Source organism: Puntigrus tetrazona, chromosome 2, assembly GCF_018831695.1.
Source record: "Puntigrus tetrazona isolate hp1 chromosome 2, ASM1883169v1, whole genome shotgun sequence".
In the NCBI taxonomy this organism is placed as follows: domain Eukaryota; kingdom Metazoa; phylum Chordata; class Actinopteri; order Cypriniformes; family Cyprinidae; genus Puntigrus; species Puntigrus tetrazona.
In genome coordinates, this window is record NC_056700.1 from 22,530,477 (window position 1) to 22,557,976 (window position 27,500).

Here is a 27,500-nt window from a genome sequence, read left to right on the forward strand (position 1 = left end):
GAATCTGAGGGAGCCAAAGAAATATTGAGAAAACCTCCTGAAGTTCTTAGCAATGCATAATACACCAATCAAAAATTAAGTTTTGACATATTTACAGTTAGAAATGTGTAAAACATCTTCATGGATCTTTACTTAATATCCTCTTGATATTTGGCATGAAAGAAAAATATTTAAAGAAATATTCCTTTTTCTTCGCTTTATGTGAAGTAAGAACAAATTTGATGCATAGTTCTTCACGTTTTGATTCAGGATAGAACGTGCAGGGTTCCCCTTATTTTGAAATAAGTTTTACTCTCCTTTTTTGAACGCGTGCAGCTTCTGGTTCTCTGCGCTGGCGTGCGTACTGCGCCTTTAAATGACCTGCTTCAGGTTCTGTGCAGCTGCTCATGTGATCATAAATCAATGTGCTGCTGATCTGATTGGCTGCTGCAGCTTCTCTCTCTCTCTCTCTCTCTATGTCTCTCTCTCTCTATGTCTCTCGCCCCTGCTCAGCTGCTCAGCCGGCTCTTTGAGTGTTTAGCAGCGGTGCAGGAGGAGGTAAGATGCTGTGTTTGTTCTCGTGTGTGTCTGTGATTGTTGTAGTGTCTCCGTGGCTCTGCATGGTGAAGGTGTTTGTCTTCGCCGGTCCTCTGAGCGTCTCTCGGCTCCGTCCTGAACCGCTCGTCTATTGTTCTTTGGCTGCTGAGTCACGCTGATGCTGCAGAGGCTCGGTCCGGCTGCGGCGCTTCATCAGTTCATTCTGAGCATTAAATCATTTCTGTGCAACATAAACAACCTTTCAGTACGAAATCAGTTCATCTGTTAAGATCCTAAAAGGACAAAAGCTCCATACATCATCATTTGGTCCATGCCAGGGTTATCATTGTAAACTAAAATATTAAAAAAAAAAACATTGTCATTGATTTTATTTCAGTAAATATGTTTAAGCATTTTATGCCTAATGTAAGGTTTTAGCTTTTGGAATTTATTTTTTTATTTATTTATTTATTTTCCCCTCTCTCTCTATTTTGATTTAAATTTATTTAATTTTAGTTTTAGTTCTTGAATTTAAACCGTATTTCAGCTGGTTGCCAATGCAACATTTTAACTTTCAACACTAAAATAACTTTTGAAATGAAATAAAAAATATTCATAAAAATGTTTTTTGTTTTTTTTTTGTCTATTTAGTTTCTAACATGTAACTAGAAATGAGAAATTAAATAGACATAAATACAAAAACTAACATTGTTTCTTATTAATATTTTACATTAATTTATAATTTGTTACACTTTCAAGTTTTAGTTATTTTTGCCTTTTTTAGAAGAAATAAAAAAACAAAATTAACTTGCTTCAAGTAAAATATAATAGAATTTAAAAATATATCAACGAAAACTTATGTCAGTGATTATAAAAATAACTGTGAGATTTTTTTCATTATGAAGTGGATTACGTTGATTTATTTTTTTTATTTTAATTTTGCACATTTTTGTATTTTTTTTAATCTAATTAATCCTTTTAAAAAATGCAATTCACAGTTTTACAACAACATTTCTGAAATATAAAAATAGAATTTGGTTAATCTAATTTATTAGTGTTAATTTTTAAATTAGTTTTTGTGTGTTTTTTTTTTTTGGCAACTAGCTAAAATATTAAATAAACTAAATTCTGTTTTATGCTAGTAAACAATTATTTCTGGTAATAAAAATGTTTTTTATATACGTTTTCAATTTAAATACATTTTGTGTGTGTGTGTAGGCTTTTAGTGTTAACCCTGCAGCGAAGGCAGCCGTGATCTGAGTGTGTGTGTGTTTCCGTCAGGACTCGGAGGCTGTGGAGATCATGCTGGGAGTGTGTTCCAGCGGTCTCCTCATCTATAGAGATAAACTGCGCATCAATCGCTTCGCCTGGCCCAAGATCCTCAAGATCTCCTACAAGAGGAACAACTTCTACATCAAGGTCCGGCCGGGAGAGGTGAGCTGGAGCCTGCTGCCGTTCGTCTGAAGGTGTGTGAACGAGTCTGAACGAGTCTGAAGCGCTGCTCTTTCTGTTTTCACGCAGCTGGAGCAGTTCGAGAGCACCATCGGATTCAAGCTGCCCAACCACAAAGCAGCAAAGAGACTCTGGAAAGTGTGTGTGGAGCATCACACCTTCTTCAGGTCAGACGCACTCCAAGCTCTGCTCTTCAGTTATTTCTCATGTCTTCGTTTTGGATTTGTTTCATTTTGTTTGAATTTTAGTTTGCCATTTTACTGCTTCAGTTTGAATTAAACACAAGTTTAGTGTGATTTATTTTATTTATTTTTAAGTGTCTAATATAGTATTTATTCATCATTTATTCATCTTTTGTTTTTTTTTTTTTTTTTAATTTCCTTTTGATTTTAATTTTAGTCATTTTTTTAATGCAAATATGTAATTTAGTTTTGCATTTTAAGTATTTTAGGGTTATTTTAGTATTGATATAATATTTTTATTCGTATTAGTTTTTCTTCATTTTTAATGTTTTAGTAATCCTGTGTTTTTTCATGTTAAAAATCTCTAGTTTTAATTAATTATATTTTAATATGAAAATATATAGAAATTAATTAATTTATTTATTTTTAATTTAAGTTTTAAGTTTAAATAAAAAAATGTTACTTTGCCAACCAAGAAAGAAATAATATTTATTTTTTTTGCCATAATGTTCTTTTTTCTTCAGTGTTTAAATAATTTAAATATTTCTTCAATGTTGTTGTTGTTGTTGTTGTTGTTATTATTAACAAAGAATAAGAATCTTTCTCCTCTGAGGTTATTTTATTTAGTTTTTACCAAATCCCTGTGGTATAAACGCCAAGGTTGCGTCATCCTGAAAAATCCAATTAATGTTATGTGCATGAACATGTGGAAGATGTGTAACTCATTGAAGGCATTGCACGCATTTTACGTCAGTGAAATGTTTAAATGTTGGCGATCACTAACTAGCGCTCTGATTCTTGCGTCCTGATAGGCTGGTTTCCCCTGAAGCTCCTCCCAAGCGCTTCCTGACGTTGGGCTCAAAGTTCCGCTACAGCGGACGAACACAAGCACAGTCGCGTCGCGCAAGTTCTCAGATCGCTCGCGCCGCGCCACAGTTCCAGAGACGCCACACCGTCACGGCCAGCATGGACAGCAGTGCGTAACGCCGCTAACTCACACTAACCTGCTAGTTACTGAGTAAAACAGGATTCATTCATTAATACATTAATGCAAAATTTATCATTATTATTATTATTATTACTATTACTGTTGTTATTATTAGCAACATATAAATATTTATTTATATATTTATTTAAATATTTATTTATTTATATATATTTATTTATATTTATATATATATATATAATATTTATGTTTATTTATATATTTATTTATATATATTTATATATATATATTCATTTATATATATATTTATTTATTTATTTATTCAATTACATATTATATTTCTACTTAACCTGATAAAAAAACTAGTTTTTATGTGCGTGTTGTTAATAGATCATTGAATTTCTTAAATGTATTTAATAAAGTAAAATTTTCAGTTTCCACCCTAAATTTTAATTTGGATGCATTGCTAGTGTTTATTTAATCAGTTAATTAATTTAAAAAAAAATTATGTAGTGGTGTATAAATAAGGATTTGTTCCTCCTTTTTCGATGTTGGATGAAATGTAACCGTTTTCGTACCGTTGTGTCTGTGTGATCAGCGCCCGTTCACCATGACGACGGGAAAGACGCCAAACCCGCTGTCGCCACGGACGACGTCATCGCCACGGAGACGCCGGAGAAGAAAGCAGAGGAGATGAACTCGGTGGAGGAGGAGAATAAAACCAACAGTGACGAATCAGAACAAGCCCCGCCCACCTCCGTCACCAAGGTAACGGTCAAATGATTAATTAATGTGAAATAACTGAGAAATGTTTGTATTTTTATCTTTATTTCTCTCCGTCTGTAATCAAAAAGGATGTCTGCTATGTTTAACTCATAATACTTTTACAAAAAGTAGTAAAATATTAACAACAGTGATGCCCAAATGTTTTTTTTCTTGCGTTTAGAAATTTCTGTAGTTTTATGATCAAAAAGAACGTCTAATCAATTTCATTATTAAAGTGTTTAAAAATAATAGCACAATATTCAAATTTTCCCAAATTCAGTTTCATGCATCTCTTCTGTACATTTAAAATGTTCAGCTTTTATAATAAAAGGGCTCTAATCCTTTTAATTGCCAAAACCTTTTACAATTGAACAAATACAGTTCTAACCGTAATTAGTTTCATCACAAACTCAGTTTGTTTGTTTGTTTTTTTTCTGTGCCTTTTTTTCTTACAATCAAGTGTGTAGAATTGCATTTCTAGACGGGTCCTTATCAGTGATGTTTATCAAACCTTTACTGACCAGCTTTCTCATTCTTCCCTTGACCTTTTTTTTTTTTTTTTTTAATGCATGCATGTTTTTTCTAAGTCGTTGTGTCCCAGACAAACAAACGTATAGAATGTCATTTTAATTTTTTTTTTTTTTTGTTTTACGTCCTGTACTCGTCTTAACTCTTCTCATGACCACAGATGTTTAGTTTCAAACATGCATCTTTTTTTTAAAGGCATTTCTCCCGTATAAACCTTCTTCTTCTTTGTTCCATGCGAGCGCAGCAGCAGTTCTAATCAGTTTTGTTTGTCGACCGCACACTTTAGTTTCAGTCATGCTTTTTCCACGCATGCACGTTTTCTTTACGCTCCAGACAATCAAATGTTTAGTGTTGCACTTTTAGGCACGTGATGCTTGCTTTATTTTTCACTTGTCCGCACATTTTATGTTTCAAACATGCCAACTTTTTGGTGCATGCACCTTTTCCCTGCGCCGTTGTATTCCGGTCAAACAAATGTGCCGAAAAGCGTTTTCAGGTCCTTATCGGTGATGTTTATCAAACTGTTTCCTGTCCTTTACTGACCAGCTTTCTCGCTCTTCTCCTCACCACGCATTATTGTCTCAAACATGCGTACTCCTGCATGTTTTCCCAGTCGTGTCCGTACTCCTCGGATCCGTTGGGGTCCGAGCTCTCCCTCCCGTCTTCTCCCGTCTCGTCCACCAAAGTGCGCCGGAGACGGCGGGAAAGCAGCCGTAAGCGCGCCGCTTCGGTCAGTCCGGCCAAGACCACGGCGGGCTGCCGGCGGCGCCAGGCCCAAGCGGACCGTAAAGCGGCTCTCCTGGAGGAGCAGGCGCTGCTTCTGTCCGCTCGCAAGCAGAGGCTGAGCCAGAGGCGAGGAGGAACGCTCTTCTCCTTCTCCCTGCACCTCCCCGACCTGCCGTCGCTGCTGGACGAGGACGGGTACCTGAGCTTCCCGGACCTCACCGAGCTGCGCTTCCTGCCCGAGAGCCTGCATCACTTCATGCCCATCAAATCTCCCTCGCTCATCCCCTGCTTCCTCTTCATCTTCTTCTTCCTGCTGTCCACGTCTTTCTCGGTGCCGTACGCTCTGACGCTCTCCTTCCCGCTGGCGCTGTGTCTCTGTTATCTGGAGCCCAGAGCGGCGTCGCTCGGCTCGTCTCTGGCGCAGGGCTTCCAGGACACTTCAGACGACGAGGTGTGTGTGTGTGTGTGTGTGTGTTTGGACTTCGGTCTGATACGCTGCAAAAAAAATGCTTCTTTCTTGTTTCCAGCCAAAAAAAAAAAAAAAACACACCTTTTTAGCTTGGGAGTTGGAGCAGTGCTTCTAAACCAAAACATGCTTAATTTTGACGACAGTTTGTAGAAAATCCCTCTTGTTTTACGAGTTTTTAGATGGAAACAAAACAAGAAGCTCGGTGAAAGAGCTGTTTTTGCGGCGCGTTTCATCATCCGTTCGTTCTCATTCACCTCGTCCGGGCGGTTATTGTCACTGTTATGGTTTGAATGAAGATTAATATCTTCCACGGCACATTTCCACTTAAACAACCTACCGATGTGTGTCACAATGTTATAAGTAGGGCCGAGCAATATGGCGTCATTTTTGCATTTTTTTATTTATTTTATTTTTTTACATTTAACTAGTCAACTTAAAAACATACAACTGAATTAAATATTAATTAAATTATTATTTCTATAGTGTATATACTACATATATGGGTCAAGGATGAAAAAGGGTTCAACCATACTGTTTTAAGCTGTTGTTGCTGTAAGTTTTCTGATTAAATTGCGAATATTTTATTTTTTTATTTTATTTTTTCTAATCCAAAAATAAATGGTACACATTTTCCCCGGATTTCCTACATTTATCCTCTAAAATGTAATTCGGTGTAAAAAATCTTGTCAGGCGTATTTACAACAAAAATTAATTTGATTTATTAATTTATAAAATAAATGAATCTCGTTCACTCAAAATACTAATTAGTTTGCCTCTATTCTAGGTTTTACCCGTTTGTCAATAATTTTTCTTACTCATTTAAAACACATTAAAATTTAATATGCGTCCGTATTCTTTTATATATTTCACTATGCACAGGTCAGAATAAGCATGGTGTTTTGGTTTTTACATAAAATGGCAATGTAGCATTATTTCAACCAAATTTGACACTTTATTTTGCATATTTAAAAAAAAAAAAACTTTCATTTGAAGTGCTGTCTGTAGACATAAAATTACTTTTGGAAATCTTTGGATGTGAACATCTCAACATCTTTGACTCGTATAAATTCTAAAACATTTATTAAATTCACACTAATTTTTTTAAAATTTTTGATTGAAATTGCGTTTTTGCGTCAGGACTGGCTGATATTTAAAACCTCTGATAGGTGTGCTTGACAAATTCTATATTAACATTTAATATAAATTTAGTTTAAAAAAGCTACAATTGTCAAAATAACCGTGTTTATTCAAAGCGACTTACAATAGCGGAGATTTTACTGATTCTTTCAGAAATGAATCAGTAAAGCCCCTCCTATCTGTGGAAAGTGCCTGTTTTTGTTTGTGCAGCTCATTTTAGGACGTTTGAATGACACTTGGTTCATTGGCTCTTGTCTGATGCATGTTTATCATCTTCATCATCATCATCATCATCGTCCGGTCAAACCTCCATCTGTGGAAAATGCCTGAATGAATGAAGCAGCATCATCGGGACCAAACTCCCTCATGACCTTCTCATGCGTCACGTCAGGTTCATGTTCTCATCCGTGTCGCTTTTAGAGTCGCATCCACCTCTCGTCTGTAATAAGTCTGACGGACGAGTTTTTTCCTTTTATTGCTGCGATCTGTCGGACGTTCTTTGCTCAAACAGACAGACAGCGATCAAACCGACTTCACTTGTGACGAAGACACATCGGCGACGGAGGTGTGTGGTTTAGAGCACGTTTATCCTCAACGGCTTGTGTTTCTGTGAGTGTATAACATGTCTCACGTCCTGTTTTTCGCCTTGTTACTCATTATAGTCTGACTTTGAGGACAGCTTTGACATGAAGACGCAGGTATCGAGAATCTATGGTGTTTTGAGAAGGAATTAACCGGTTTAAGGTGGTTTGATGGTCTTATATGGGTTTTATTTTAAACTGGTCGGGATGAGAATCTAAACTAAACCAGCAAAGACCAGCAAACCTCCGTAGGCTGGTTTGAAGTCAAGAACCATTCATCATCATCATCATCATCATCATCATTTCTTTGCTTTTTCTTTTCTTTGCGTAGCAGAAACCGCTCTGATGTGGATTTGGTTGCTGAACTGGTTTAATATAATTTTGTTTTTTATCTTAAGTACATGATGCACTCATTAATTACTTGCAAAATGTTTCATAAATGAATTTTAGCTGAGATATATGTAATTTTAATAATAGTTTCTATTGGAGAAGAAAATGGTTGTCAAGCACAATAATCTCATGTTGGAAGACTGATTAATTTTTTTTTAAATCCAGTGATTAATTATCTAATTAATTTCACGATGTGCTGATTAATTACTTGCAGAAATTGATCACACATTAATTTTGTCTGGGAAATTACCTTCTGTACATTTTGTTAAATGAGAAATAGACACAGAGTCATTGAATCATTCACTGAACCAATTCATTCAAATGACTGATTCCTTCAGAAACGATTGAATGTCTCAATGATTGATTCACTGACTCTTAATTCATTCAAAATTATGGATCAATTTACATGGCCTTCTAGTTTTTTATATATATATAGATTGTTTCATAAAATCGATTAACGAAAATGTTTGTCAAGCCCTGTAATCTCATGTTGGAGGGCTGTTATCTAATCATCTAATTACATTTAATCCAGTGATTCATATTTATCCAATTAATTACATGATATACTGAATAATTGCTCACAATTTAATTAATTTTGGCTGAGAAATTGCCCTCCAAAAGATCATTTAATTTGCTAAATGACAATAGCATTGAAAATGCATTACGAAGTAGGAAATGTTTTAATCCGACGCGGCATAAATAGCGATTAGTAAATGCGTAAAATGTTTTTTAAATGAATATGGTGCACATATGAGGAAAGCTGGCAGCTAGGCGCTGCCTTAAAGAGTGAGCCACTGATTCATTCAAACTGCTGATTCGTTCAGTTTTATGATTCATTGACTCACTCGACTTGTTCACGACTGTATAAGCGGACTGTCCTAGTTTTAATTTTTTCCCATTTTCTGTTTCTCTAGTATAGCTTCATGAAACGGATTAAAGGAGAGAATGTGTTTGTGAAGCACAGTAATCTGATGTTAGAGGTTCGTGAAGCATGAGCTGAAGTGTGTTTGGGGTTAATAACCTTAACTCAATATTTAGAACGGCTGTGAATCGAACTGCACTCGATTCGGTTCAAATTGCACAAGTTTTTAATCGGCTTGAGTTAGTTCACGTAGTTATTATAGCAATTTTTGTATTTTGTTGCATGAGTTAAACTAGATAATACTTCCAGATTTACTTTGTTTGACATAAAACGTTAACGCAGCAGTGAAAGGTCAATGACGTTGGTTTGGGATCTTCTTATGCCCCGCCCCTGCGCTGTGATTGGTGGCTCAGGAGGCAGACACGCCCACAGAGCTGATTCAGCATCATCTGAGCGTCAGTGAGCTGAAGAGGTCGTTTCTGGAGATGCGCTGTGAAGCGTCTGAGGTTAACGAGTGGGACAGGAGACTGTCCTCGGTTCCCTCGCTGGAAGTAAGACGTGTGCTTTATATGAGATCTGAGTCACACTGGGGTTCATTTAACGGCTGAAGTAGAGAAAGCTGCACTTTAACCCTCTGCTGTCGTTTTAACCAAAAACTCATGTCCTTTTTGCTTTTTAACACTTTTGCTTCATCTGCAACGCAGCAACTGAACAAAACGGCATGCACACGGTTTTAAAACCTTCAATAGTCACACTTGGGTTGCCCTTTTGTGAAATCAACTTAAAATGTGGAACACAACTCGCTTAGATTTACGGCTTTTGCTTTTCTTGTGGTTGAAGGGTGTATTATAAAAATATTTATTTTTGATTTGCATTTTAAAGTAGTATTTTTGTGTTATTTCGTGATATTAACAACAAAAACAGTATCAATATTTTTCACTTAAGCGGTAATCTGGTCTTCTTTTAAAATTTTTATTAATTAATAAAATAATAATTCAAATTCACTCCAAAGCTTTCAATATTAAAAACTAAAAATATAATTGAGTGCCTTGAAAGACCCCTAAAACATACAAAAACATTATCGAACTAAAATATAGTACATTCATTTGATTTAAAATAAAACGTTTCCATAAACGAAGCCGCTACGCAAAAAAAACACCAGAGGCTTGAAGGGATGGTGAACCAAGAAATGAATTCTGTCATCATTTACTCTCCTTCATGATGATGTTTTATCTGTAGAACACAAATAGAAATAGTCGAAGGTCTCTATTCAGTACAGAAGCTCTGTGTCACACTTGTCTTATGACTCTGGTGAACATTAAAACGAGTTGGAAAAGGTAGTTTTAAAACGACATGAGGGCGAGTAAATATTGTCAGATGTTTAGTTTGAAACTTTCTTGACTCGATTAACCCGAGCTCTTCGTTAGCAGTGTTTTGAAGACTAACTAGTCAACCGGTTTGTGTCGGGCTTGTTGTTTAATCTCCTGATTGTTGGATATGTTTGTTAGGTTACTAAACCCTTTACTACTTTCAGTTCAGTTTGAAGCATTGTTCTGCTTGTTTTCATTCATCCTTTCATCATGGAACAGATGATTGTTCTGCATGATCACTCGTTTTGTGACACGGTTAACTTCTTTAACTAACCCTTCTCTCCGTGTTGTCTGTAGATGTCAGAAGAGGTTAAAGCTGAAGCTGAAGATGTCCCAGTGAAGCCGGATCATGAGGTTAGATATTAATGTTCACTGTTTATTACAAGGACATTATTCTTATTAAAAGGAGAATCACTATTAAGAATAAGAATTGCAGCCATACTCAAAATACAAGAAACTATAGAACAATTAAGGGCAAAAAATGAAACGATTAATGAGAGATAAAAAAAAAATTAATTCATTAATATATATATATATTTTTATATGTATCTTGATTATTTGGAGAAGTTTGGATTTTATATATATATATATATATATATATATATATATATATATATATATATATATATATATATATATATATATATATATATATATATATATATATATATATATATATATTATTATATATATATATATATATATATATATATATATATATATATATATATATATATATATATATATATATATATATATTATTTATATATTATTTATATACATTTAATTAAATCATTACAGTTTAATCCAAAAAATAATATAAAGTAATTAAAAAATTATAATTTGAGGAGGGGGTTGTACAAATTTACTTTGTTAAACTTTTATTAAATTGCTGTTAATTGTGTATGGTTTTTTTAATGTCTTTTTAATTTGGAAAAAATAAATATGGTTTTAATGTAACCCAAGCATGTTCGTGAGATCCACCTTAAATGTACTGAATTCCAACCTCTTTATTTTTCTGTCTGAAACGTAAGCGATGCAGTCAGACGTGGTGTCGTGAAGCTCAGAGCTTATTTACCGCAGAGCCAGAGAATCGTGGGAACTTCAGCAGGAATCCAGTCATAATCTGGAAAGCCCTTCACAGTAAACACGTTTCTCAGCGCGAGCTTTACCAAACCCTCGGCGTCTTCACCGAGCGCCGTTATCTGAGTCTGGCTCCTTCACAGGAGATGCTCTAATCTGTCTGACACACCTCTGATCCTCCGTGTGTGTGTGTGTGTGTGTGTGTGTGTGTGTGTGTGTGTGTGTGTGTGTGTGTGTGTGTGTGTGTGTGTGTGTGTGTGTGTGTGTGTGTGTGTGTGTGTGTGTGTGTGTGTGTGTGTGTGTGTGTGTGTGTTCTGCTGTAAATCTCGCTCTCACGCAACATCTGCTGCTGGTTTATGATGTTCGGTGTTTATAAATGATCCATCAGAGGCTGATTTAGACTTTATTCCGAGCGAGCGCTCGTTTGATTTGTTGATATAATTGAGGTTCTCTCATCGTAGATCACGTTACCGCCGCCGTTTCTGCTAGTGACTCTACGTATTTATGCTGTTTTCTCAAGCTTGAAATAGCAGCTGCGAGACGGTGAATTATAAAAGAAAAACAGGGCCGCCGGTCAGAGACGGAGACGCTTCTGGAGTCAAAGTAAAGCTAGATTATAAGGATCTTGTCGAGACGAGCCAGAGAAACACTGAGCGTTTGTCCATCAGATACGGCAGCTTAGCTGAAGCTTAGGAGAGTGTGAATAAATCAAAGGACGGATTAACCCTGAGTTCACGCTCGCGTTAATATTGCATGGGTTTCCAGTCAGATTTTTATTACTGTAGTACAGTAGAGGGATGCAGGAGACTTAAGTGCCTTAAGACAGCGAATTTTTTATTTTTTTAAATGAAGGACAAGAATCTGGTTTATTATTGTTAACCAAAACTTTAACATATTTATTGCTGTTTTTTTAATTATTATTATTATTATTATTATTATTATTATTATTATTATTTCAGCTCGTTGCAACATTTCCAATTTTAGTTTAGTTCAAATTTTCAGAACTAGAAAGGAAAAACGGAATTGAAACATTATAATATAACATATAAAAATGACAAAAACACAACTAAATTAATCACAAAAACTTGGAAAACATGGAAAATATCACATCCAATTCTAATTGTATAGCACACAACTGGATAAAAAATACTAAAATAGCACTGAAATCTACTATATTTTCGGTCAATATTTATTTTTGTAATATTTTGCGTTTTAAACATTTAAGCTAAAGTTACTAATAATATTCAAGTTTGCAGCTAAATGGAGAACCCATAAAAATTGCTCTATTTGATTTTGATTTGTTATATATTTACAGATGCTCGAAGACTAAGTGTTATTTTGAAGTGAGTTTATAAAAATTTTTACATCTAGATTTATTCATATAATTTATATAATATAAAGTACATAATATAATATTAATGAATTTTTTTGTATACATTTACATACAATGTATACATTTATACTGTGTATTTATTTATATATATACACAGCACTAATGCATGTATTATATAAACAAAAACTTTTATTTGAGATAGGATTAATCGATTGACAGCACTAATCTTTATAGAAGTACATTTTGGAGATAAATTTGTACACGGGCGTTTAAATCTGACAAAATACCCCAAAACCTCTTTTAAAACTTTTAAAATAAAGCTTTAGGGCTGATTTGTAATTGGTATAGAAGTAGTATATATTCATCTCCTATGTTTTACAGAGTGTGACTGTTTTTTGGACCTCTTTGCCTTTTTTAGTAGTTTGTGATGGGGTTTTTTTCCCACATAACCAATATGACAAAGGTCACCAAGTTTACTGGCATTCTGGAGTTAATATGAAGTCTTTACGCTGATGTTGAGTTGACACAGCTCTGGGATGAACTCTGTGACACTGAACTGTTTCTGTCCCAGAGTTCAGTTGCTCCGCAGGTAAAGGTGTGCTGCGAAAGACCGGCAGAGCCCTCTACAGGTGACAAAGACAAGTATATGAAGGCTCTGAACGAGGCCATCGCGATGGGGAGACGCTCCACTTGGGCTTCGAGTGGAGAAGAAGCGGAAGCATTGGAAGCTGTGCAGGATGCCGAGAATGAAGACCTGCTCCGAATCGCGGATCAGAAACACCCGAGGAAAAACACCTCAAAAAGCCAAGAAATTCCTGCTGGAACCAAAGTGATGCGTCGTGAATACAGTGATGAAGACGTGCTCCACATCCGGGATCAGAAACACCGAAGTGTTGAGGTTGAAATCAAGAAAGCTGCATTGGAAATGTCATCTGAAGGAGAGAAAACCAACTCAACCCAAGGAAACCAAGAAGATAAAGACATCCTCCAAATCTGGAAATGGAAAGACCAAAGCGTTGAGATGGAAAATGAAATCAAGGAGTCTGCATTGGAAGAAAATACCTCAGAAACCCAAGAAGTTCCTGCTGGAACCCAAGAAGTGATGTGTCATGAACATGGTGAAGATGTGCTCCAAATCTTGGATCAGAAACGCCAAAATACTGAGATGGAAAATGAAATCAAGGGGTCTGCATTGGAAGAAAACTCCTCAGAAACCCAAGAAGTGATGTGTCATGAAGATGGTGAAGATGTGCTCCAAATCTTGGATCAGAAGCAACAAAATATTGAGTCTGAAGATGAAAATGAAGAACCTGCATTAGTAAGTCTGTCTAAAAAAGAAGAAACCAAATTAGAAACCCAAGAGAGTCCTGCTGGAAACCAAGATGAAAACACTCTCCAAATCTGGGATCAGAAACACCAAAGTATTGAGGTTGCAGAAGAAATCAAGGAATCATCAATGGAAGAAACCACCTCAGAAAGCCAAAAGATTCCTGCTGCTCAAAAAGAGATGTGCCGTGATGATGATGAAGACGTTCTACAAACCTGGACTCAGAAACACAAAAGTGTTGAGGTTGAAGATGAAATCAAGAAAGCTGCGTTGGAAATCTCATCTGAAGGAGAGAAAACCAACTTAGAAACCCAAGGAAACCAAGAAGATAAAGACATCCTCCAAATCTGGGAGCAGGAATGCCAAAGTAATGAAATCAAGGAAACTCCATCCGAAGGACAAGACACCAACTTGGAAAACAAAAAAGATCAAGACATGCTTCGAATCTGGGATCAGAAAGGTTCTCAGCTGTTGTTCTTCAAGGAACCTGCGCGTGAATCCGTCATCATCCGACCCTTCAGAGAATTTCCATCAACTGAGCAGAACCCGACGGGAGACCGACCTCAAGAGAAGATGATCAGCATTAAATATTCCCGATTGAACGAGCAGCTATCAGTCCTTACAGAAACGGTGCATGAGCTGGATCCTGCAGCAAACGAGAAGGAAGTAGCACAGGAAGTGCATGCACAAAGTGCTTCTACTGTACCTTATATGGAGGTAACCAATCCCAGGGTGCACCGGGGTCACCGTGTGACATCAGCACTGACTAATGATGGAAGCGTCACGATTGGAAGTGTTTGACGAGTCACTGATTAATTACACGTCTTCATCAGAACGCTGCATGATCACTGATTTGTTGAGAACCTCACATTCATCAAAGAAACAGATGATGATGATGATGATAATCTGTGGGTTTTGTCTTGGTTTCCTGAACTGTGTCTCATTATAGAAGTCAAAGAAGTTTCTTGTTGAAATATAAATCCCCCATGATTTAAAATTAATTGTTTAATAATTGTGTTTGAAAAACTGATTAAAAAAATATATATATATATATATATATATATATATATATATATAATGTATATGTATATATATATGTGTGTGTGTATGTATATATATATATATATATATATATATATATATATATATATATATATATATATATATATATATATATATATATATATATATATATATATATATATATATATATATATTATTTAACTTTTTTTTGTTTTTCAGGATTACATTGAAAAAAGTAAATATATATATATATATATATATATATATATATATATATATATATATATATATATATATATATATATATATACTTTTAAATAGAATCCTGAAAAAGTAAAAAAAAAAATAATAATAATAATAGTTAAATAAGAAAGTACATTTCATGATGCACTATAAATAGGAAAAAAAAACAATTATCACACAGAGCAACATATGAATGTGAACATATGAAAAAAAATTGTGTTTTGTCTTGAATATATTTTAAATTCTGTCAGATTACAGAAGTCAGTTTGCTGAAATCTAAAGTTTATGGTTTGCTGTGGGTTGAAATGAGTGGTTTATAACGCACTGAAAGGTTGTTCAAGCAGCTGACTCTGTGTGTGTGTGTGTGTGTGTGTGTGTGTGTGTGTGTGTGTGTGTGTGTTTTTGTGAATCAGCAGTCAGAGGAAGCGGTTCAAGATGTTCCTGTGGTTCACACCGAGACCAAGACCATCACATACGAGTCTTCAGAGGTAACTCTCTCTACATCGTCTCATGCAGCTTCTAGTGCAGCGATCCTCAAATCTGGAGCTCGAGATCCATTTTCCAGCCGAGTGTAGCTCTAACCCTGATCAAACACACCCGAGCGTGCTAATCAGTGTCTTCAGGATCATTACAAAACCACAGGTAGGGGAGTTTTATCAGGGTTGGAGTTAAACTCTGCAGTGCATTGGACCTCCAGGGTAAGATCTGAGGAACCCTGTTCTAGTGTGTGTGTGTGTGTGTGTGTGTGTGTAACACATCTGTGTGTGTGTGTGCAGGTTGATGCCGATGGCGACTCCGATCCAGGCGTCTTCATGAGCGCTCAGACCATCACCTCAGAGAACAACAGCAGCACCGTCACGACACACATCACCAAGGTCTTTATTTGATCTATATAAGAATGAACTCAAATATATATAAACACACGGGTCAGTGACGTATAAGGATATTCGGCAGTTGTTGAAACACTAAGAATATTGCATGCACAAGAATTTGGATTTTTTTATTCTAAATGAATAAAAATATGTCAGGTGGTGTGACCGTAATTCATCGTGAAATTAAAAAAAAATGAATTAATTTTAAGATAAATCACGGTCGCACCACCTGACATTTTTAAAATCTACAGCCAGTTCATCTAGAGGGAAGAAAAACACTAAAATCATATAATATATGTTTGTATCTTCCCATGCATTTAAATAAATGCTTTAAGCACTTTTATTAAATTTTTTGATGATGATACGATTTCATATATTTAAATAACATTTTAAAAAATATTTTAAATGAAATATAATCATTAAAATGTAATAATATTTGCATAAAAGTTTATAATAGTTATTGTTGCTGTATTCATTATTTCTATTGTCATTGTTTTCAGCTTTAATTATGGAAAATGAAGACGGAAATACATTACCGTGGTTTTAATTATTGCAATATTATCATTCATTTTTGCCAGTTTCAGTCCAGCTACAGGTTATAAATATAATAGTGATTTATATTTAAAGTTCTTCACTTTAGCTTTTATTATTGTCAGGTCGACGTGGTACTTGCGTGGATCGTTGTGTTTTATATATATATGTATATGTGTGTATATATATGTGTGTATTTGTATATGTATATGTGTATGTATATGTGCTGGTGTTTCTTCAGACGGTGAAGGACGGAGTTTCAGAGACTCGCATCGAGAAGAGGATCGTCATCACCGGAGACACAGACATCGACCACGATCAGGTACAGCTAATGCATCGAAAGCATTACTAAAAAAACCTTAACACATTAATATATATATATATATATATATATATATATATATATATATATATATATATATATATATATATATATATATATATATATATATATATATATATATATATATTTTTTTTTTTTTTTTTTTTTTTTTAAACTATATTTGCTCGTTATTTCTTAAAGTTGCGTGTCGTATGACGACGGGCGATTCTTCAGGCTGTAAACGAATCAAATCTCCTGATAACTGAGCACATCTTTGTTTGATTGCATGCTAATCTTGATTGACGGGTGTGTGGTCTCTGTCTCTCTCTGCTGGTGCATTGTGGGTCAGGCTCTGGCTCAGGCCATTAAAGAGGCTAAAGAGCAGCACCCAGACATGTCGGTCACTAAAGTAGTGGTTCACAAAGAGAGCGAGATCTCTCCGTCTGACGGTGACGCGTGACTCCGGAAGGTAAGAGGGTTCGAGTTCTGCTTGCAACCGACCGCCTCCTCGGACCGCTGCCTGTTCCCAGAATGCCTTTCGGCGCTGACCTCTGACCTCACGCTGTGTGTGTTGTGTGACGCTGGCAGCTTCGGTGACGTGTGTTTGGTTGGTGTGAAGCATGCTGGGAAGGTTTTCCCGCTGGTTGATGCTGCATGTGTTCCTGCATGATGCTGTTTCTCTGCTCTGCTTTTGTTCAGGAAACAGAGTTTCTCCTCTACTGTCGTGTCTGGGTCATATTTCACAAAAAAAAAAAAAATTATATATATATATATATATATATATATATATATATATATATATATATATATATATATATATATATATATATATATATATATATATATATATATATATATTTTTTCTTTATTTAATTTTTCCTTCAATTATGATGACAGTAGTAACAAATATTTATGTAAAAAATATTATTTATATTTATTAGTTCTGTCAAACTATTAATCGCATTCAAAATATATTTTTTTTTTTACATAATAAATTTGTGTGTACTGTGTAAATTTCATTAGGTGTATATAAATACACACACATGCATGTATATATTTAAAAGGAATATGTTGTTTATATATTAAATTACATTTATGTATTTAAAATATAAGAATATAAGTGTGTGTGTGTGTTTAGCTGCACTGATTTGTCCACAGTTTACAGAGAAAAGCTTCTTTAAAATCATACACATACATATTATTTGTATCCATTTTCACTCACATTTAATTAAAATAATGTGACTAAAAAAACTTAATGAAGCACGCATAAAATTAATTTCTAATGTGGGTTATTCTAGTGGGTTAAAAACAAAATCCAGTGTAGTGTTTTGTTTTGTTTTTGTTTTTCTATTCATCTGAATCCTGAAAAATAAAATGAAATGAAATGCTAAAATAAAATATTTTATTTTTGAAGTAATTAGAATGAAATGCAAATTGTCATTGAGCATTGCAAAAAAATATTTTATTCACTTATATATATATTTAATAATTAATATATATATAAATAATAATTAAAAATAAATATATATTTATTTATTTTAATTATATAATGTGTGTGTGTGTGTGTGTATGTATATATATGTGTATATATATGTATATGTATATACATGTGTGTGTGTGTGTGTATATATATATATATATATATATATGGTCTGTAATTGTCATGAGCAATATCACAATGCAAAAAAACATGAATAATCTTCATAACAGACTTCATTATTTTCATGCTGAATATCATTTTTTTTAATTGCATTTTAATACTTTTTTTTTTACGCTGAGGTGGAATCTGATCCAGACATGTTTTGACCTCGACTCTGATCTGATCTTGTGTTTTGCGTCGTTTAGGAATAAGATCCAAACGTCCCCTTGAACTCATCGGCCGAGACCAGCACGCGACCTCTGACCTCTGACCCAACCCTCGCTGACACGATGGACTCAAAAACCAAAAAAAAGGGGAAAATGAAATGTCCAGGAAAAAAAATCTCTGCCTTAAAAAAAAAAAAAAAAAAAAAAAAATTCTTCAAATGATTCAGAATAGTAATTCATGCCACTTGAGTTTATTTGTAGTGAATCTCCCAGAAACACGTTTCCTTGAAGTGTATTTTATCTCCCAGACGTTGCTGTGCTTTTCCTGTGTTTTATGCAAAAACGAGCGACGAGGAGAAAAAGCTGTTTTTAAGGGCTTTTGGTGACTTTGTGAAGCAGCGGTCAGCAGGAATCCCTCCGCCTGACCTTTGACCTTTCCCTGTATTTGTCCGGTGTTTTTAGAGCGTGACGAGAAACAGAGATACAGGCGATCCTTGTGATTTTTCTTTTGAGTTTTTATTTTGGAATAAAATACAGTTGAAATGGATGCGTTTGTGTTCCTTTGAGAATCATGCGGCTGCATCCATAGAGAGAGATATATATAGAAATAATCTTTTATGAGCAGATGCAGCTCTTTTTAATATTTCAGAGATGTTTTTTGCTGTAATAAAGCTGCTGGTTATTAAGCCTTTTATTCACAGAAACTAGCGACGTACTAATTGAATATTTTCCCTTTCAGTCATTTTAGAGCCTGGCCAAACTATAGACATCCCTGCTCCTTCTAGACACGCCCTTATATTTTTAAGAGTTTATTTCCATGGCTTTTTCATATATCTATAAATCATACTTTTTATAATTCTCTCCTAAATTCATGTTTTCCAGGAACGTGAGCGTCCTGCTTCTGAAATAAAGACTTATTGAATTGAAGCACAGCGAGTCCGTTTGGTTCTTCTCAAGTCTTTGCTCAAGTTTTTAATTGTTTTAGTTATTTTTTTTCAGTATCACTGAGAGATATATGAATTATTTTTTTTGTCTAGGTCTGTAGACTCTGTGTGTGTGTGTGTGTGTGTGTGTGTGTGTGTGTGTGTGTGTCTAGTTTCTGGTCTTTTCTGAGGTGTGTGTTCTTCCTCGGAGTCTCCTGGAGATGTCGCTCTTCTCTTTCTCTCCTGAAGGGTTCTAGCTGCTGGAGCCAATCAGAGCCTGGGGTTTGATGCTGCTCGCTTTTCTTTCACAACACGTGTGTGTCCTGCTGAAGAGAGTGTGTGTGTGTGTGTGTGAGAGAGAGAGAGATCTGTGATCCTGAACCATCTTTAAATTCCTCTGTTCCTCTTGTTCCAAATCTACTGCTCATCTGAAGGGCCAAAACACAGTGTCTGTGTGTGTGTGCGTGGGTCTGTGAGTGTGTGTGTGTGTGTGGGTCTGTGAGTGTGTGTGTGTGTGTGGGTCTGTGAGTGTGTGTGTGTGTGTGGGTCTGTGAGTGTGTGTGTGTGTGTGGGTCTGTGAGTGTGTGTGTGGGTCTGTGTGTGTGTGTGTGTGTGGGTCTGTGAGTGTGTGTGTGGGTCTGTGAGTGTGTGTGTGGGTCTGTGAGTGTGTGGGTCTGTGAGTGTGTGTGTGGGTCTGTGAGTGTGTGTGTGTGTGGGTCTGTGAGTGTGTGTGTGTGTGGGTCTGTGAGTGTGTGTGTGTGTGGGTCTGTGAGTGAGTGTGTGAGTGTGTGGGTGTGTGAGTGTGTGAGTGAGTGTGTGTGTGTGGGTCTGTGAGTGTGTGTGTGGGTCTGTGTGTGTGTGTGTGTGTGTGTGTGTGTGGGTCTGTGAGTGTGTGTGTGGGTCTGTGAGAGTGTGTGTGTGTGTGTGTGGGGTCTGTGAGTGTGTGTGTGTGTGTGGGTCTGTGAGTGTGTGTGTGTGTGTGGGTCTGTGAGTGTGTGTGTGTGAGTGTGTGTGTGTGTGTGGTCTGTCTGTGTGTGTGTGTGTGTGGGTCTGTGAGTGTGTGTGTGTGTGTCTGTGTGTGTGTGTGTGGGTCTGTGAGTGTGTGTGTGTGGGTCTGTGAGTGTGTGTGTGGGTCTGTGAGTGTGTGTGTGGGTCTGTGAGTGTGTGTGGGTCTGTGAGTGTGTGTGTGGGTCTGTGAGTGTGTGGGTCTGTGAGTGTGTGTGTGTGTGTGTGTGTGGGTCTGTGTGTGTGTGTGTGTGGGTGTGTCTGTGTGTGTGTGTGTGGGTCTGTGAGTGTGTGTGTGTGTGTGTGGGTCTGTGGTGTGTGTGTGGGTCTGTGTGTGTGTGGGTCTGTGTGTGTGTGTGTGTGTGTGTGTGTGTGGGTCTGTGAGTGTGTGTGTGGGTCTGTGAGTGTGTGTGTGGGTCTGTGAGTGTGTGTGTGGGTCTGTGAGTGTGTGGGTCTGTGAGTGTGTGTGTGGGTCTGTGAGTGTGTGTGTGTGTGGGTCTGTGAGTGTGTGTGTGTGTGGGTCTGTGAGTGAGTGTGTGTGAGTGTGTGGGTGTGTGAGTGTGTGAGTGGTGTGTGTGTGTGGGTCTGTGAGTGTGTGTGTGGGTCTGTGTGTGTGGGTCTGTGAGTGTGTGTGTGGGTCTGTGTGTGTGGGTCTGTGTGTGTGTGTGGGTCTGTGAGTGTGTGTGGGTCTGTGAGTGAGTGTGTGTGTGTGGTGTGTGTGTGTGTGTGTGTGTGTGTGTGTGTGTGTGTGTGTGGGTGTGTGAGTGTGTGTGTGTGTGTGGGTCTGTGAGTGTGTGTGGGTCTGTGTGTGTGTGTGTGGGTCTGTGAGTGTGTGTGTGGGTCTGTGAGTGTGTGTGTGGGTCTGTGAGTGTGTGTGTGGGTCTGTGTGTGTGTGTGTGGGTCTGTGAGTGTGTGTGTGGGTCTGTGAGTGTGTGTGTGGGTCTGTGAGTGTGTGTGTGTGGGTCTGTGAGTGTGTGTGTGTGTGGGTCTGAGAGTGTGTGTGTGTGTGGGTCTGTGAGTGTGTGAGTGAGTGTGTGTGTGTGTGTGGTGTGTGGGTGTGTGTGTGTGTGGGTCTGTGAGTGTGTGAGTGAGTGTGTGTGTGGGTCTGTGTGTGAGTGTGGGTCTGTGAGTGTGTGAGTGAGTGTGTGTGTGGGTCTGTGTGTGTGTGTGAGTGTGTGTGTGTGTGTGTGTGTGTGTGGGTCTGTGAGTGAGTGTGGGTCTGTGAGTGAGTGTGTGTGTGTGTGTGTGGGTCTGTGTGTGTGTGTGTGTGTGTGGGTCTGTGAGTGTGTGTGTGGGTCTGTGTGTGAGTGTGTGTGTGTGTGTGTGTGTGGGTCTGTGTGTGAGTGTGTGTGTGTGTGTGTGTGTGTGGGTCTGTGAGTGTGTGTGTGGGTCTGTGTGTGTGTGTGTGTGTGTGTGTGTGTGGGTCTGAGTGAGAGTGTGTGTGTGTGTGGGTCTGTGTGTGTGTGTGGGTCTGTGAGTGAGTGTGTGTGTGGGTGTGTGTGTGTGTGTGTGGTCTGTGAGTGAGTGTGTGTGTGTGTGTGTGTGTGTGTGTGTGGTCTGGGTCTGTGAGTGAGAGTGTGTGTGTGTGTGGGTCTGTGTGTGTGAGTGAGTGTGTGTGTGTGGGTGTGTGTGTGTGTGTGTGTGGGTCTGTGAGTGAGAGTGTGTGTGTGTGTGGGTCTGTGAGTGTGTGAGTGAGTGTGTGTGTGTGGGTCTGTGAGTGAGAGTGTGTGTGTGTGTGTGTGTGTGTGTGTGTGTGTGTGTGTGTGGCGGGGGGTCTGTGAGTGAGAGTGTGTCTCCAGCAGCAGGAGGAGGTCTGATCAGGTGTGTGTGTGTGTGTGTCCTCGTTCTCTCGTCTCATACGGAGAACAAACACATGATGAAGGTTTTCTGTCTGGTCTGTCCAGCTTTGATGAAGATGATGATGATGTTTTAATGAGATTTTCTCTGCCGGAGCTCGTCTGTGTTTCGTATTGAATCTCTGCGCTGTGATTGGATGAGAACGGCTCGTGTATAAACACATTACAGAGATTAAATACACTGAAAAAGATTCAGTGTGGAATTTACTTTCACTCAGAAATTGCAAGTAAATTTCAGGAATAAATGCAAAGAAACACTGAATTAAATGTGATCTCTTAAAATACTTGAGTAATGTTCTCATTCATTCATCACCAAAGAAGCGTCTCCTGTGTGTGTGTGTGTGTGTGTGTGTGTGTGTGTGTGTGTGTGTGTCTCTGTGTGTGTGTGTGTGTGTGTGTGTGTGTGTGTGTGTGTGTGTGTATTTTAAAATACCATTTCAAAATAGTGATGCACAACTGAAAATATTCAACTAAAACAGCAGGAAAATGAATTTTGTGTATTTTATTTATATATATATATATATATATATATATATATATATATATATATATATATATATATATATATATTAGTTTTAGATTTTCCACTAAATGAAAGCTTTGCATGTCAGTGCATCGCTGCATAAAATCATTTTTGTGTTTCTAACAAACATTTTCTCAGTATTGTTTAAAGTAAGAGCTAAAACCTCAAGTTCCAGGAGATTTAAGAGTTGATTTCTGCTCTGAGTTTGGCTTCATGTGAACTCTGTAGAGTTTCTAATGTCTGAGAATCTACTGGAACATGAACCTGGATTAAACACACACTCAGTGAAGGAGAGCGGCTTTATTGTTCATTCTATATATATATATATATATTAAAATAACCCAAAAGAGGAAGGAAATCACACAAAAAGAAATTGACACATATATAAGTAATATGGTAATATATTTTATACCAATATATTGTCTGTTTTTATACATATTTTGTAAAATATTATTATTACTATTATTGTTATTATTATTTAAATCTAACAAACATCTCAGTGTTCAGTACAAGCATCAAATTGTTTTGGCAAGTTAATCCTTACGTTTGAAAAGCTAATAAATACAAAGCATTTCACCATTTTTATAAAAAAAAAAATTTAATCGAGTTTTTTAATCTCTAATAGTGTTACACCAAGCGCATTAGCATTTCTATTCATGTAATCTACTGTAAGTTTGGAAATAAAATACATTTAGATTTTTTTGTGCTAAATGAATATACATATCAATATACATATTTCTAACATATTTTGGCCAGATTTATTTATTTATTTATTACCGTAGATGTGACTTGCTATTGATTCGATTTCTGAGCGCTGATGATGGTATAATGTTTGTGGTTTGAGATGATAGATGTTTGTTCTGGATGAAGCCGAGAGCAGCTGGATTCATCATCATCATTAAAACAGATAAAAGAGCTTTCAGCCGTTGTCTTCCCTTTGAACTCGCTTTAAAGAGCAACAGCAGCTGACGAGTTCAACCAAAAACCATCCGTTCATCCAGATTAAGATGACTTTGTTTCTTCATCAGATCTGGAGACCTCCGTCAGTGTCTGCAGTGAATGGGTGCCGTCAGAATGAGAGTCCAAACAGCTGGATTATGGATTTCATATTTCAGTTAAAAATGTCTTAATGCTGGATTAGTTTGATCTTCTCTAGATGTTCGCTGGATTATTCAGACTCATTCCCACGGCACCCATTCACATCCATTGCTGCTGAAACACATTTCTACAAACCTGATGAAGAAACACACTCATCCTGATCTCTGATGGCCTGAGAACATTTACAGCACATTTTCATTTTTGGCTAAACTATTGCTTCAACTGAGTGAACCTGTGCTCCCTTGAATGCCGTCTACATAGGTAGCTCACTAGGGTCTGATTCCTAGGGAAAGCAAACTAATAACGTGTTCTTTGAATGCAGCGTGAGTCACTTTGGATAAAAGTTAGATCTTTTGAATGCATGCATATAGTTCTCTATAATGGCCTCCACACACTCACACACACACACACACACACACACACACACACTCAGCTCAGGTCACCTTTAACAGCACAGTGTCCAGTAGTTCACTTTGGCTAATTAGTGCTACTGGTGAAGTAATAAACATCAGAAACAATGTGCTGTGCTGAATCTGAATTCAGTGCATGAATTCTACAGTCATTGTCAGAATTTCATGACATTTACAATTAAATTGTTTACAGTTATTGTTTCACATTTACAGTGGTCGCTAGGGTGTTGCCATGTAGTTTACAGTGGTCTCTAGGGTGTTGTCATGTAGTTTACAGTGGTCGCTAGGGCGTTGCTATGTAGTTTACAGTGGCCGCTTCGGTGTTGCTATGGAGTTTACAGTGGTCGCTAGGGTGTTGTCATGTAGTTTACAGTGGTCTCTAGGGTGTTGTCATGTAGTTTACAGTGGTCGCTAGGGCGTTGCTATGTAGTTTACAGTGGCCGCTTCGGTGTTGCTATGGAGTTTACAGTGGTCGCTAGGGTGTTGTCATGTAGTTTACAGTGGTCTCTAGGGTGTTGTCATGTAGTTTACAGTGGTCGCTAGGGCGTTGCTATGTAGTTTACAGTGGCCGCTTCGGTGTTGCTATGGAGTTTACAGTGGTCTCTAGGGTGTTGTCATGTAGTTTACAGTGGTCGCTAGGGTGTTGTCATGTAGTTTACAGTGGTCTCTAGGGTGTTGCTATGTAGTTTACAGTGGTCGCTAGCATGTTGCTATGTAGTTTACAGTGGTCGCTAGGGTGTTGTCATGTAGTTTACAGTGGTCGCTAGGGCATTGCTATGTAGTTTACAGTGGCCGCTTTGGTGTTGCTATGTAGTTTACAGTGGTCTCTAGGGTGTTGCCATGTAGTTTACAGTGATCGCTAAGGTGTTGCTATGTAGTTTACAGTGGTCGCTAGGGTGTTGCGATGTAGTTTGCAGTGGTCGCTAGCATGTTGCTATGTAATTTACAGTGGTCGCTAGGGTGTTGCTATGTAGTTTACAGTGGTCACTAGGGTGTTGCTATGTAGTTTCTATTATTTACTGGGTGTTTGCAAGTATGTCAGGAGATAAACACTGTTTCCTGTGTGGTTGTTAGGGCATTTTGAGTGGTTGCTAGGGTGTTTACCCTAGTTCCTGGCTGCTTAAGTGTGATATTATATGTTTTTATGTCGTTTCTATGGGTCTCTGGTTGGTTGCTAGGGTGTTGTGGGTGGTTGCTAGGTGGTTGCTTATCAGCTTAAGCCAAATGGTGCACAAGCTTTAACATTTTGAGAGCAATTTCAGAAAAACTCTTCATACTTAATGAGCTACAGCTGATGCCTTGATTTAATAAGCCGCTTGTTTCTCCTCCCCTGATGAGTTTATAAAATAGTCCTAATAAGTCACAGATCTGGCGCTTCTCCGTCGGGCCCCGGGGCTCCTGCAGCCGGTCTCTGAGACAGACGGGTGACGGGCGAAGCTTTGGGTGGAACTTCATTCCAGACGCCATTAAACTCCAACAAAAGTACATCTTTAAAAATGACTTTTTATGCTCATTTCTCCAGATCTGAGCTCATAAAAACTTTATTACAAACACACCGAAATAGTTCCTTGCTCAATCTAAAATCTATTGAAAACGCTTTTGCTTTCGTATGTAACTTAAAGGAAACTTTTGGGTTCATCTTAAGTTTATCTCAATAAGCATCATTTGAACATCACCTCTAGACTTAAAAACATAAATGAATGCATCACTCTGGAAACCTGAGGTTTTATGTGAATACTTTGTGTTCATTTAACCGGAAAGGTCTCCATTTAAGTGAAGGTTCAGCAAGTGTTTCAGCTACTGGTTTTTATTAAAATAGATTTTTTGACATGGCCTTATTAAAACTTTTCACCACGCTGTTATTATTCCGTTTTACTGCCGTTCACATTCACATGTTTTATGGTGTACATATTTGCATGAAGAAAGCAAATACGAATCCAATATTTCTTACCAAGCTTTACTTCTGCATGTTGCATGCAATAAGCAGCTGTTTTATAGCGTGTGATGATATATTAAGACAGTAATAAAACAAGCCTTTTCATGTGAATAAAAAGCTGACTGAAATGACTCATTTGATCCCAAACATGCACTTTTAGACACTTTTATTAGCATGTTTTCATGTTATGATGCGCTCTTTTACTGTGTAGTATTTTTATTGTATTATTTCATATGGAGCGTTTTATGCATGCATGCAATAAGTATCTATGCGCATATTACTGCAGTAAAACACAAAACCGACAGAACTTCCTCCTGAACGTTTGCATCTCCGTTTAATAAAAATGTGAAGCAAATGGCGCTCGGATGTTTTCCTGGAGATGCAGTGCGCTGAACTGAGTGTGTGGATCTCGTTCCCAGCGTGACCCGAATGCAGCTCAATTACTTCCATGAGCTGGATTGCGGTGGTTGGGTGAAGGGGAATGAAGGAGGAGTCGTGACGTCTCCGGCCGGTCTGGCTTGCGGTGGAAGATTGTAGCCTTCATTTATAAATAAAAAACTTCCCTCATCCAGCAGTTTACTGTAATGCTGCGTGTGTGTGTGTGTGTGTGTGTGTGTGTGTGTGTGTGTGTGTGTGTGTGTGTGTGTGTGTGTGTGTGTGTGTGTGTGTGTGTGTGTGTGTGTGTGTGTCTGTGTGTGTCTGTGTGTGTGTGTGTGTGTGTGTGAGAGTCTGTGTGTGTGTGTGTGTGTGTGTGTGTGTGTGAGTGTGTGTGTGTCTGCGTGTGTGTGTGTGTGTGTGTGTGTGTGTGTGTGTGTGTGTGTGTGTGTGTGTGAGAGTCTGTGTGTGTGTGTGTGTGTGTGTGTGTGTGTGTGTGTGTGTGTGTGTGTGTGTGTGTGTGTGTCTGTGTGTGTGTGTGTGTGTGTGTGTGTGTGTGTGTGTGTGTGTGTGTGTGTGTGTGTGTGTGTGTGTGTGTGTGTGTGTGTGTGTGTGTGTGTGTGTGTGTGTGTGTGTGTGTCTGTGTGTGTGTGTGTCTGTGTGTGTGTCTGCGTGTGTGTGTGCGTGTGTGTGTGTGAGAGTCTGTGTGTGTGTGTGTGTGTGTGTGTGTGTCTGTGTGTGTGTGTGTGTGTGTGTGTGTGTCTGTGTGTGTGTCTGTGTGTGTGTGTGTGTGTGTGTGTGTGTGTGTGTGTGTGTGTGTCTGTGTGTGTGTGAGTGTGTGTGTGTGTGTGTGTGTGTGTGTGTGTGTGCGTGTGTCGCCTCCACAAACCCCCGTCCCAAAGCCCCTGTT

General features: G+C 37.6%; 1 protein-coding gene across 10 annotated transcripts in view; it reads left to right on the plus strand.

Annotated features, from left to right (window-relative positions):
• The window catches only part of epb41l3b (erythrocyte membrane protein band 4.1-like 3b), a 34,463-nt gene extending 15,072 nt beyond the window's left edge, over positions 1-19,391 (plus strand). For 4 of the 10 annotated variants that reach the window (XM_043260236.1, XM_043260198.1, XM_043260190.1 and 1 more), the window contains exons 9-22: positions 493-537; positions 1,798-1,950; positions 2,038-2,135; positions 2,963-3,126; positions 3,695-3,864; positions 5,003-5,566; positions 7,233-7,286; positions 7,384-7,419; positions 10,222-10,278; positions 15,347-15,421; positions 15,710-15,808; positions 16,578-16,658; positions 17,008-17,127; positions 18,504-19,391. In XM_043260236.1, the coding sequence (XP_043116171.1) occupies positions 493-537; positions 1,798-1,950; positions 2,038-2,135; positions 2,963-3,126; positions 3,695-3,864; positions 5,003-5,566; positions 7,233-7,286; positions 7,384-7,419; positions 10,222-10,278; positions 15,347-15,421; positions 15,710-15,808; positions 16,578-16,658; positions 17,008-17,118 (1,707 nt within the window). In that variant the 3' untranslated portion in view covers positions 17,119-17,127; positions 18,504-19,391. Of the gene's footprint in view, positions 1-492; positions 538-1,797; positions 1,951-2,037; positions 2,136-2,962; positions 3,127-3,694; positions 3,865-5,002; positions 5,567-7,232; positions 7,287-7,383; positions 7,420-8,606; positions 8,673-8,967; positions 9,106-10,221; positions 10,279-15,346; positions 15,422-15,709; positions 15,809-16,577; positions 16,659-17,007; positions 17,128-18,503 lie in introns of all 10 variants that reach the window. The other 6 variants (XM_043260211.1, XM_043260227.1, XM_043260216.1 and 3 more) reach the window with 6 other exon arrangements.
• The last annotated feature ends 8,109 nt before the right edge of the window (positions 19,392-27,500 follow it).